This window comes from Drosophila eugracilis, unplaced genomic scaffold, assembly GCF_018153835.1.
Source record: "Drosophila eugracilis isolate 14026-0451.02 unplaced genomic scaffold, ASM1815383v1 contig_649, whole genome shotgun sequence".
Lineage (NCBI taxonomy): Eukaryota > Metazoa > Arthropoda > Insecta > Diptera > Drosophilidae > Drosophila > Drosophila eugracilis.
The window spans coordinates 888,946-902,041 of record NW_024573535.1 but is presented as its reverse complement, the minus strand read 5'-3'; the positions used below and the strand labels follow the sequence as shown (position 1 = coordinate 902,041).

The window sequence follows — 13,096 nt, the reverse complement described above, 5'->3', positions numbered from 1 at the left end:
GGGCCGCTGGTCAGACATCCGCCAAACTTCGAACCTTTACGTCAGCTTGGGGGAGGGGCCCGCGTCTAATCAGGCATCAGATGTCGCGGCCATCAGTCCGCAGGTGATTCGGCTTCGATTCAGATTCATCAACCGCCTTATCGACGTGTCAGCAGACTCGGAGTTAATTACTGAATGAAATGACGATTTCACAACTGCCGGATTATGGGGTGATGAACATTTTCAAAATAACAATTTAACTCTATAAAATAATTATGAGAAAAGTTTCATCATTTTAATGAAAACTTTATTTTTTAGAGAGTTAACAGTAAGGGAAAACGTTTCAGAGCTTGTAAGCCTTTTGAACCTTTTGTACTTTCATGACGTTAGAGTCCGAAGCCAAGCCCCATCATCGAGGGCACCACAATTGATTTATACAGCAGCACTTTGTTGGCTAAGCTAAGCTTGCTTGTTGGCTTAAGCAACCAGTAGAGTTTCTTAAGCTTGGAACGACAAGTAGCTGCTATTTTCAAAGTATGCTGCCTCCATGTGAGTCGCTTATCCCAAAATGAGGCCTAAGTACTGCGCCTGTGAGGATTGCGGGATGATGTCGTCGTGAAGTTTAACCTCCGGAAGGGACTGCACTCTCAAAGCGAAACAGCAGTGTTTTGATTTCCTTCCATTAATCGCTAATCGCTGTTCCACCTGTTAGTCCATTTGCCGTATGAGTCCACAAATTCCTGGGTGATTCTTGAAGCCTCGATACGGTAAGAGGAGTTGGCTAGGAACGGTGTGTCATCGGCGTAGGTGGCCAGAAGTTTGTTTGGTTCATTCGGACAAGGCAGGTCTGAAACTAGACTAAATTTGTTAAAATAAAAACGACGAAAGAATCAATATAAAATGTCTTTATCTAAGGATCATCTATTTATGACTTCCAAAAATTACTTAATCAACAATGTTATCTATTTTAGTAAAAAGTTTTGTGATTACAATTAATTATTTATTTTGGAATCAATAAAATGATAACCACTTATGTAATTAGCCGTATTGTGTTAATACAGCTTGTAATCTTTAATCAGTTAAATACTATTTAATATTTATTAATAATTAATTAACTATAATTAATTAATTAACTATAGATATCCCAGTATCATAGACCTAATCCTAAAAATCTGTAACTCCCATTCTATCCCAACCCTCCCAATAAAAAAGTTACCCTCCAAGAAATTCAACACGCTCAACATCATCAAAGCCCCAGACACCTCCCTCTCCAAATATAATAAAAACACTACTCCCCCAATCGTTTTCCAACAACTCTTCCACTCCCTCAAATCATCCGATCCTAATCACAACTTCATCTACACAGATGGCCCCAAAGCCAATGGTATAACCACCTATAGCATTACAACAGAGCGCGAAACCATAAAAACAGGCCTCCTACCTATCTTCTCCTCGGTACTATCGAGCAAGATTATAGCCATCCAGGAAGCCATAGGCATCTGCGCTAAACTGCCAGGCAAGCATGCCATCTGAACAGACTCCCTTCCTCAGTTACCGCGATCCTTAACCACGATAACCATTCTCACTATCCTACCCTAGCTCGCAATATGATCACCCAACACTTCCCAAAAATCAAACTTATCTGGATCCCCAGTCACATGGGCATTGCAGGTAACGAAAAAGCTGACTTTGCAGCAAAACATCCTGCCAAATTCCCCTTAACCTACACCCCTAACCTAAGCCCCAGTGATGCATCCCATTTCTTAAAATCTCTCCTACAAAACTAAAACTCTCCTAAAACAAACACAACTGCGTACCTCCGTTTGGTATCAAGAAATACTCAAGTTATCAACGTCTACCCAGCCCCTCAAAAACTCCCTCCTAAACAGAAGAGAACAAACCATCATCACCCGCCTCAGACTAGGACACTCATTCTTAACAAACGCCCACTACCTCGACAGAACAAGGAACAACGTGTGCCCATTATGCAACATCTCCCAGATTGAACCCACCCACATTATTTAATCTCTAAAAGATAGTTTTGGGTGATTTATCCTTTGGCTAATATGAAAGTTAATTCATTGCTTTAGGATCACCAGCCAAAGTCTCTTTTGGTAGAAGGCCTTACATAAGCAATTATACATTTTTACCATCCCTACTCAGTTCTCGAATCTCTTGAGCTAATAGAATGTAAGTTTTCCACTGCTTGATGGCACTTCTACCTCTGCTACCTGTAAACTTGACAAACTTGACAAAGTCAAAAGACCTCGTACTCCGAATTCTACATCGTTCTGGAAAGGAAAGGAAAGGAAAGGCATGGAAAGCACTGCATAATTTCAGGCTGACGAAAGACGGGACTATCCGATCACACCGGATGGGGCGTCACCGATAAGAGGGCTGGTCAGTGATCCACCCGGTGACGAAGTGCCCATCGAACTTAACTCCCGACTTCTGGCGATCTGGGTCGCCGACGCATGACGGTGGAATTTTACTACATCGCCGGGCAGGCACTCGTAAATTCCCCCGCGCTTTCGTCATAGCGAGGATCGAAAATAGCCAGCCAATGGTGGCGGAGTATCGTAGTAGTAGGTGCCGAGTCCAGGGGCAACCCGCAGACAATAGGCGTATGTATATTGTATATGCCCGAGGGCTATGGCTATAGGGGCAATATCTTATCGCGTGCCAACGGAATACCTTTGGGGCTTATCTTATCGATACGCGGGCTGGCGGTCGCCGTCTTTGGCTATCGACGTTGAATATCGGCAGGCACAACACCGGAGAGCAGGCGCAGTCATAAAAGCGACTCCCAAGCGAATCGAACACCCACGAAAAATACAAAAGTCGCGGCAAAAGTCAACGAGATTTAACCGAAGTTCATACCAAAAACGAAACATTATCCATCGAAATGCAAGTCCAACGCCTGCTGATCCTGACCTTTGTGGTGCTGGCCCTGATCTTGGCCCAAAGCCCACGGATAACGGAAGCACGCCGCCTGATCTTCTACAATCCGCATACTCGACCGCTCACCAGCCAGCTCCTCGTGTCCCGGAAAATCGCGAAACCATGTCCCGCCGGCAAGATGAGGGACCATCGGGATCGGTGTCGTCGGGCCGTCATCTTTGGACGCAGCACCTAAAAAGTTCGCTGGCAAAATCTCCATAAATTCTAATCGCAAATATTTTTTTTTTTGACCTAGTCGTAAGCTAACTTATTTTAGTCGTAGTTGCGTCACAATGTGGCCGTCGAAGTATTTATTACATTATTTATTTTGTAGCTGGTAATAATGATAAGTAATAAACTGATGTCGATAAAGATAAAAGCCATGGTGTTGTCTGACTTACACTCAATGTTTGCTTAAACCTATTGTTCCCTCTAAGTTTGCTATGGCCTGAACAGATATTTACTTGGCAAATAGCTGGCCAAGCTGATTGGAATATTTTTTAGATTTTCTAAGTAGAAGAAGTCTACGGAAAGTTACAAGAAAAAGTGTTTAATTTCAATGGAAATGAGCAAGAAATGTTAATTAGTTATAAAAAGTGGTTTATCTGAGTAATATTTGAAGTGTTCTTAGAAGTAACTGTTACCAACTGTGGTTTTTGATGATCAGGAACTTCGTGTGTGACCTAAATATTATCAAAAAAAGATTTGTAATTCCGTTTTGCTACGTCAAAGAAGGGCCATAAAAGCCTTAAGTGACTGTCATAGTTAAAGGCGAATTCCACAGATGACTGGTCAGTTTCCTGTAAAATTTCTTTAAGCTCAATGATTCACTTAGAAGGCAGTCGAGGAATTCAATTCAACTTAGTAACAACGAGGAGTAAGTGAAAAGTAAAGTAAAAGAAGTTCCAGCAGTTCTACTTCTTCACAAAGAAGACCTAAGATCTGTTAAGATGAGAGTTTGTAAGTGAAAGAGAGAAAGGAATGCTCTTGGAATTACCGAACTCCTTGCTAGCCACCCTCATCATCATCATTTTAAGCCTTTTGGTGTCATGGGCAAACAGTTTAATCTTGGCACAAATCGAGATTGCAGGCGATAGGCTGTGCTGGACATGTTTAGCAAATTGCACGCCGGAAACCAGTGACGTCAGTGATATGACGACCCGCAGGCCAGACCAATAGAAAGAGTGAGAAAGCGTCCAATGGGGGAAATCCCTCAGGTAACTCCTCACCTTTTGTCATACGCACTGTTGCCAATAGGCAGCCTATTCTTGACTGTCAATAACATTGTCTGTGCAGTTAGAAGGGGATTAATGACGTTTTCCACAAAATGGGATTTTTGTTTGCCTCTGCAGGGGGTCTTAGTTTATGACAAAGTCAATCAAGAAATATTTTTAAAGGTCGTTAATGTTATTTAATTTAAAATAAAGATTAAAGAGAATAAATAAATGCATTTTGTATGAAAAAAAATCAAATAAATATTATATATATTTCAAAAAATTGTTTTAATTTCATTTATGGTCAGAATATGATCTTTGCTTTGAGTTATGGAAGCCCATGAAAGCCACCTAAACGCGATTCGCCCGAATGGTGGTCTCAATCCAGTCCATGAAGCTGCTGACCCGAGTATAGACTCCGGAAAACTGCGTCTTGCCGCACTGTTCCCGCCCAATGGAGACCACTCCGGCCAGATAGACATACCGATTGCCGCCCGGCGTACTGGCCTCTACGGTCAGTGGTCCGCCGGAGTCGCCGCTGCAGGAATCCACACCGATCTCACCGCCGGCGCACATTTGACTATCGGCGAGCGTGAGGTTAGTGTCCTTATAGAAGACCTCCTGGCACTCGTCCTGGGGCTGAATGTGCAGCATGGCCATTCGCTTTATCTTGCTGCTGCCGCTGGATTCCGTCATGCCCCAGCCGGATACATCGGCGGCTGAGCCCGCCAGCTGATTGGCATTGATGCCCCTCTGCGGAGGCAAGCAGACGGGCTCCAGGTACTTCATTTGCAGCCAATTCACCGGACGCGACAAGCGGAGCAAGGCAATGTCGTTCCTATAGTTCTTATCCGAGTACTGCGGATGCGGCAATATCCGATCGATGGTCACCCGTATGTGCGGCGGAGCACATTCCCGTACGCCACTCAGGTTGACCTCGCAGTCCGGATCGGTGTCCCGGTTCCATTCTCCTAGAATGGCAGCTGTGAGATTTCTACCGAACGCTTCGATGCAGTGGGCAGCCGTTATCAGCCATCTTTGGGCTATGAAGGATGCTCCGCAGGCGTAGTCTTTGCCCCCACCCACCATGTCGTACTCCAGCAGGGTGGTCCACGGGAACTCAAAGAGTCCGGTGTGTTGACCTCCAACTACTCGGAACGAAAAGGCCGATCCGCAGTACGGATGCTGTGGTAGCTGATCGATCCCGCTGGGTGGGCGAGGCGTGGTGCGGGCCAACAGCCTCAGCGGAGTGGAGCTGCTGATGCCTTGGGGGGTGTTCACTGAGCCGCTATTGGTGGTTACGTTACCCATCCTGGGACTCAATGGCGGGATAATGTTCGTCTCGCGGGGACAGCAAACCTAAGAGGGAGAGGAAGGGTTAGGTGAAAGATATAGACAGAAAGTCAATATTAAGACATCCAGAACTTCCCGATTTTGTGGCGACTTTAAAAAGCATCTTAAATGTTTGCATTGCCAGTAAGACGTAAATAAACTTAAGCGCTAGTAAGTGATTAGTTAGTTACGATGCTAATAAGCAACATTAGATGGATGAAGAAGATCTCCGTGGAGCGCGAAAACTGGTTAAAGGTGGGAAACGTGTTTGCTGGGCTTCCACACGTAAACATCGGGGGATATATAATATATATACTATATACTATATAGTATATTTACTTACCAGATTGGGTCGCTGGCGGGAGAAACACTGCTGTTTGCTGGCCAAGTCCGTTAGCTTGTCCACGGCGAAGAAGTCGCAGTCCTTCTTCTCGATGCAGGTCCCCCTGCCGAACTCCACAGAATTGCAGTTGCCAAAATGCATGATGGCTTCTGCAGAAAGAAGAAAGTTTTTATTTTTTATAACTTATTAGCTAGTTAGAGCGGTTAACTTACTGCCAAACTGCTGGGCCTGGGCCCCCAGAAGGGCCAACAAAAGTGGCACTAGAGGCACTAGCATTTTCTGAGATTTTTCCCGATTTTCCAATTTACTACCAAGCTAAACCTATTTTCCGCTCCGTTTGATTCTCGAGTCGCTGGCGAAGCTGCGTCCCCGGTGGCTGGCAATCAACTACTGATCTCTGGCGATCGACAACCTCGCACCGCGACCCTCGGAAGCTTTGAATCTCGGAGATTGGCTTTTCCATTCCCGCGGTTGCATTGATTAGCAGCCAGATCGATTCTCATTGATTGCGGCTGAGGCGGGAAAACCCGTTGCCGCCTTCCAGTCGCTCTTTCAACCAGCTAGCCAGCTAGCCAGCCACAAAATAGTATAATAATATTATACCCGTAATAGCTCGCCTACGTGTGGCATTTAATTCCACTTGTTTTCGTTGCGATTTTTGCAGTTATCAGGTCGTAAAGCTGGGAAAGTGCGACCGATCGCTCTGGGAGAGCGAACGATTCTCTTTGGGAAATATTTTTTATAAATAAATGCAACACCATCGCCCGATAAGGAGGCTACATAAAAGTATTTCAAGAACGAAATCAAACAAAGATTATACATTTTTTCAAATATTTCTTCTTAATTGTTATCAATGCTAATCTGTTATTGAGTTTCCACTGCTGTTTTTATGCAAATAAACTAAAAGTTACTGCGATTTGTTAGAGGAAACTGTTTAGCATATTTGAATTTGATTTATTTATAGTTTCTTGATTTATTTAAAGATGCGCTTCTTTTATTCCATTTTGATTTATTATTTCCTTGAACAGAAATAGAGGCTTGTGATCAGGTTTGATTCGCTGAGAGCTCCCTGGGAATCTCTTATTCTGGTTTTCCCACTTTTCCGACATCTTACCCCCGAAGAGTTCGGACGAAAACCCGATGTGGATGCAAAACCCAGACGGAGAGAATCAGTATTGATAATCATATATTATCCATTATCAAAATGGTTAATTAATGTTTACCCTTGCGGCTTCCAGTCACACAGTGGAAGATTACTTTTGACTGCCACTGTTTAGACTTTCGTTTTTCGCTGAGAGCAAATATTCATGTAACCAGCGAATCGTAAGCCGAAATAAATTCACAAAAATGTATTTTTATATATTTATTTATATAAATATATATTCAAAGTCCAACTCTGGACTATCTCCCGCTTCCCCCCATTAGTTTTCCCGCTTCCCCCCTTAGTTTTCCCGCTTCCCCCTAAGGCCCCGCAGCGAAATCTACGAAAATGTCACAGCAGAAACCGCACGCAGCACAAAAGTTGCAACTTTTTGCCCAGTGGGCGTGGCAGATGGCGGCTTCTCCTCCAGCTTCTTCTTCGCCCAACAAGCTGTGCTCTATTAGAATCTTCTTTTTGTGTGCTGCCTTTTGCATAAATGCAAAATATTCAAGGCTCAAACTGTGCCAGCTATGAAAATCTGTCTGGGAAAAGTGGGCAATGCGGGGGTAGGGGTGGGAAATAGGGAAAACCGGGGCGATATGTCCGCACGCAGGATGCGAAATTTGAAATGTTGCAGCTGCATGGTCAACAGCAACAGCAATAATTGAAAAAGTCTCAGGGAAACGCCTGTGTGTTACCTCTTGAAAGATAGGAAAAGTCTCTTCGAAATGTCTTTCTAATATAGTTTTCTCTTTATATATCAGTTTATAAGGTAAATATTACTTTACTTTTCTTGACCATTTTATAGATTTTAGAAATAATAAAAATTTATTAATGAACTTTAAGTTTTCCCTCACTGATGACCTAAAAAGATAAACCATTTCTGGCTGACATTTCCTGCTAATATTTAGCCAGATTAATTTCATATTTATTGGCCAGGTTTCGTAACCCACGGCCGTATTCCATGGGATCCTTCCACTTGATTGCAGTTGCCAATTTCCAGGCCACAACTCGAAACGGAAGTTTTCCTGCCCAACGAGATGCGTCTGTGCCTTGGCTTTTCTTTCCTGTGAACTGTTTTGTAGTCCTCGTCTTTTATTATTATTTTTTCACAGCACGCAAAACTTTGTCCAGAGTTGTGACTTAAAAGTGGGCGGTCGATGGGCGGGTTGGCTTCATTGGGCACTACGTGAAATGCGGGTGGGGCGTGTGGCAGGTTGAAGGAGGGAAGAAAGTAGAGGCAGGAAGCCAAACTTGAGGCAGAGCAGAAGTATCTGTTGCAATGTCACCGACTTGAAATGGCCAAAAGCAGCGGGTCCTAGAGGAAGGGGGCGGGGCAGCTGGTAAACGATAATGAATAATGTTGCTGGCGATAATGTTGCCGCCTCCGTCAGCAACATGAAACTATTCGAGTAGCTAAGGGATGGCAAAGTGAGTCACTAAGTAAAGGCTTAGAGTATCGGAAAAAGATTGAATAAGCTTAAAAAAGGGTATAAAAACTTAATGTTCTAAAGATATATGCTTTAAGTTGTCAAGTTGCCTTAAAAATTAAACGATTTTGCATCTTTATTCTTCAAGTAATGTGATTTTCTGAGATAAATTGCAATCCAAAAGGCCAGTTTTCTGCCAATAACTTGGGTAATATCATAGTACTCAGTATTCCAGGAAATATTATTAATTTTCTATGTTAGTTTATAATTCTAAATCATAATTTGATAACCCACAAAGACAGTTAACAAGGATCAACAGTGTCAAAAACTGATGAAATATAGTTTTTGGGAAAACCATTTCACCTCTCAGAAACTTCTGGAAAAAACGGCCACCACTAGAGGTTCTCCACTGCGGAACCCTAACCCTTGCGGGCCAAAGTTCAAGAGAATACTGATAACATTTCAGTGGAATAATTTCAGATACAATGACTGTCACTTGGCCAGACACCCGCACCTCTGCACCGCCATCCTGGCCAGCTGCCCAGAAAACCCCTTCTCGACTTTGGACTTTCGGCATTGATTCATGGCCGGGCAGCGTGCTTATGAATAACCATTCAGCAATGTCCCCCCCCCCTGCAGCTCACCGTGCAAAGTTTTTTTAATTGAAAACTCAAGTCGTCATCGTTGGGTGGGGGAATGCCACAAAGGGGGGCAGCACTTTTATCACCGCATAAACAAAAATCGAACAAAACGCGCAAAATGCGAAAGTAAATAGAATAAAATAAGAATGCGAAAAGTAAATAAATAAAAGTTTCCAATTCACTTGAAATCAACGTGTAATATTTATGCCCCAGTAAGCAGGGGGGCCACCAGCGGGTTAAGCGGGTAGCCTGCTTATTGAATACTTGCTACTTGGGTGGGGGTTAAGGTACGTCTGGGATATGCCCATGTTTAAGGCGAAAAATCGGTGGCAACATAAAGAAATCGCACAAAGGAGCCAGCCGAATGTTTATCGCTCGCTAATCACAAATCGCGAATCGGAAATGCGATTATTTTTGCACAGCCAAGCAGGCACACACACACATGCAGGCATGTAGTAACAGGGAGAGGGTGGGGGAGTCTTTTTTGGGTTGTCAGGCAGAGGGTCACATACATGAGCCGTACTGTACTAAGGATTAGGTACTCCAAAAGGGGGGCTCTTAAGATGCTAGGATGAGTCAGGTTTTACCACGCATTATTATTGCTTTTTTTAAATATTTTTTAAATATTTTTCTTATTTTATTTGTTAAGTTTATATTAAGAATCATTGTTATTGAAAGCTTACTAGCTAAGTTTGTGTAAAAATGTAACCTAAATTTTGTATTTAATTAACTGAACTTATTTTTGGTAGTTTTTTTTGGGTTAATTTTGAAAGTTTATTAATGAATTTTACTATTTTTCATATTTTTAATTTATTAATAATTAATTAAGAAAATTTTAAAATTTTCTATAGAGTGAGTTATTGAATTCTGAAAAATTTTTATTGATTTTTTCGCCATTTTCTAGCTTTTTAAAACATATTAAAATTTAAGCTTATAAATTCAGGATATTTTTTAACATTTTTTCTGGCTGACTTCTTAGTAAATACAGTTGTGAAATGTTTTTTTTAATTATTTTTAACTACTTTTAGGTGCAGATTAATTAGTTTTTGTTTTGTAATCAGAAAACGTTGCCTTATTTTAGTTTAAGGAGCTTTTTTAAGATAATTTACAAACTTTTAAGCACAGAAAAAGAGAGAGAGCTCTTTAGAGAACCGCCCTCTGTTCCAGTTAAAACTCTTTCCAACCTTATAAAAGTAACTAAATTAAGTAAATTTCCGTTTAGTTGCAAATTTCCATATGGCACATATGAAAAGGGCCTCACAACCCCTCCTTCATCGAATCCCCTTGGAAACAACGCCCCTGGCCGCCGTTAAGCAGTTCAAACACGAACGCACACACCGAACATTTCAATTGTCAACAATGTGCTCAAATGTGAATGCATCAGCTACTGAAACCACTTCAGCCCGCTGCTCCTCCCGCACCACTTGCCATTTAAGTGGGTGGATGGGGGGTGGTTTCAGTGGAGAACGGGGGAAAGGGCGAAAGCGGGCAAGGCAGGGACAGGTTAAGCTCTCTTCATGCGCGCATTTTATGTTTGCCTTGTGCATAAAACGCGAATCCCGAAATTGATTTCGCTTCGATTTAAATAGACACGACTCCCCGCTGATTCCGATTCCAGGGGGTAAGTACCACCACCCACCTGGTAAGGAGGTCCTGCATGACGCCAACACACACACACACACATACACGTGGAGACACAAAAGGCAATTGTTAGGGCAAGTAAAAGTAAAAGTGTGCATAAAACGACAGCAGCCGAGGCGAAATAAATAAGCCAAATAAACAAGGCAAAGAAAAAAGAGCCATGGGTTAAGGGGGGAGCTAGCAGGGGGGTTAAGAGGCAGGTTCTTTTCTGGGCTGGGTTGTTGACAATCGAGGCGGAACGCAAAATGTCTCACGGAGCTCATTTAACGGCCTCCCATCCAAGCAAACGATATTTATGTGCTTTCTACGCGTGTGAGTGGGTGTCTTTAGGCTCCCCCTCTCGGGAACCCCTCGAAAGAGCGACGCCTTTGTGCTAGGTGTGCGTGTGTAAAATAATGAGTCATAAAATTAAATTTCACTTTCAGCGCAAACTTCGATTTCGGCCCCATAGGGCTCTTCAGTAATTCTTCTCGAGGCCTGGGATGTTCCCTGGGGAAAAGATCTCCTTAGAGTTTCCTCCTCAAAAATTCTCCTCCTCTTTCCCTGAAAAAAAACAATGCAATTTTTTGTGCCAGGCCCTAATTGTCACACGCATCGATTATCGCCTGCCTGCCCCAGCAAATAAACACATCAGCCTATTGACACGCACCTTTTCCTTGCCCTTCCTCGCTCCTCCCCCAGGCCTGCCCTCTGCTCATTGTCTTTGCTCATATTTCGAGGTGTGACAAAATGAATATGTTAACTGCGCCGGCGAACGCATAACAACCAACACTCCCTTACACCTGGGAAATGGTAAGAAAATCCCCCATTCCCCCGGCGACTGTTTGCGTGTTTTTCCTTTCTGCGGGGGAAAAGTGTTTAGTAGGCCTTAAACTTTCGCCGTTTTTAATGAGCAGCCCTCCCCCCGGATAGGAAAAGCGGAAAGGAAAGTCAAAGCGACAATTGACATGCAACGAGAGGGGCGGAAAGGGAAAATAACTTAGAGATGGGGCTTAAAGGGGGCACGAAAATGTGATATTTATATTAATTTTTTATTTTATTTAAAAATAATTTAAATATATTTAAAAAATTAACAGCATTTAACGATAAAAGTTATACTTAAAAGCAAAGTTGTTTAAACTTGTAAAAAATCCACAAAATCCATTAGCAAAGCAAGAATTAATTATAGTTAATATAAGATTAAAAGATAATATATATATTTCTCAACCTTCACACTGCCATCTCTATGGCTGCATCGACTTAACCTGTTTATGCCCTCTTCGCTCCATTTCCTGTGTCAATTTGCGTTTGACTGAGTGGCAGAGGGCCACACAGGTTTGAGGATACAGGATACTAGTAGGTAAAATGTAGGAGGGGTTAGTTGGCAAAGGTCATAATCAAATTTTATGGCAAACACTTGAACCAAAATGAGTGGAACGGTCTGAGGATTGCGGGAGACAAGTGACTTTGGCCTTTGCATACTTTGCGGCGTCGAAGCGATTGCCAATTGCATAAAAGCCAATTTGCCATGGCTGCAAAATAGCTGCAAGTGGCAATTTATTAACACATTCAATACTACCACACCGATGCACCCACACACACACACACACAAACACATATAGATATAGATATAGATACAGGGGAGACCGCACACAGATACAAAGGATTTTTGCATCAATTGCAAGATGGCAACGCAGCTCGATCGAAACAATTTTATCTGAGAACGTAGACCGTAGAAGACCGCAACCTGAGCTGACTTCTTCAGGTGGCAGGCAGGCAGCATGTGCCAAGCTTTTCAGACCCCTCCCCCTCCCCCTACCCTGCCTTTCCAACCTCCACCGATTATTATAAACGCTCACCTGCCGCACACAAAATGAGCTATGCAACTCAGACGTGCTGCTTCTTCTCTTGCCACCTGAGCCCCAGGGGGACGCAAGAGGGTTAAGCGGAGGCGACACCGAAAAGGTGGCAGAGAGGGAGGCGTGGCACCCGAGACTGGCCACCCCTCGTCTATACGAAATAAGCAAAACTAATATTTCAGCGCCATAAATCATAAAAAGAAATAGAAATTGCTGCAGCCATGGACTGCTTCTCGATGGGGATCAGAAGAGGGAAACGGTGGAGAAGTGAAGAGGCGGTGCTGCAATAGAGGGCGGGGCTCTTTCACCTGAATACAGTCAGAGTATAGTGTAGTGTAGTGAGACAGTGGCTGCTGGTCATTTAAAAGTTGGCTTTTTGGACAAAAATCAGTTTTTGAAAATAATTTTTTCATACTTTTTTAGCCAAGGGAAATATGGTTTAAGTTTAAGCTACTTACTTATAATCTTAAATGTTATAAATATAAATATTATTATAAATAATATAATTTATCTTCCTGGCTGGCTCATTATTATAAGATATTAAGATATTATTATTATCAAAGATCCTTAACAATTCTCATCTTAAAAATCCGATAT

The 13,096-nt window shown here is 42.7% G+C and overlaps 2 protein-coding genes across 2 annotated transcripts; one reads left to right on the top strand and one right to left on the bottom strand.

Annotated features, from left to right (window-relative positions):
• The first annotated feature begins 2,757 nt into the window (after nucleotides 1-2,757).
• On the top strand, nucleotides 2,758-4,147 carry LOC108103186. The gene has a single exon (XM_017208573.2). It carries the CDS (start codon nucleotides 2,885-2,887, stop codon nucleotides 3,113-3,115), a length of 231 nt encoding a protein of 76 aa, XP_017064062.1. The 5' UTR covers nucleotides 2,758-2,884; the 3' UTR covers nucleotides 3,116-4,147.
• Nucleotides 4,148-4,402: 255 nt separating this feature from the next.
• LOC108103184 (serine protease easter) lies at nucleotides 4,403-6,183 on the bottom strand. Its single transcript, XM_017208570.2, has 3 exons — nucleotides 6,021-6,183; nucleotides 5,809-5,957; nucleotides 4,403-5,492 (listed from the first exon to the last, which is right to left on the bottom strand). Exons 1-3 carry the CDS (start codon nucleotides 6,082-6,084, stop codon nucleotides 4,485-4,487), a joined length of 1,221 nt encoding a protein of 406 aa, XP_017064059.1. The 5' UTR covers nucleotides 6,085-6,183; the 3' UTR covers nucleotides 4,403-4,484.
• Between the last annotated feature and the right edge of the window lie 6,913 nt (nucleotides 6,184-13,096).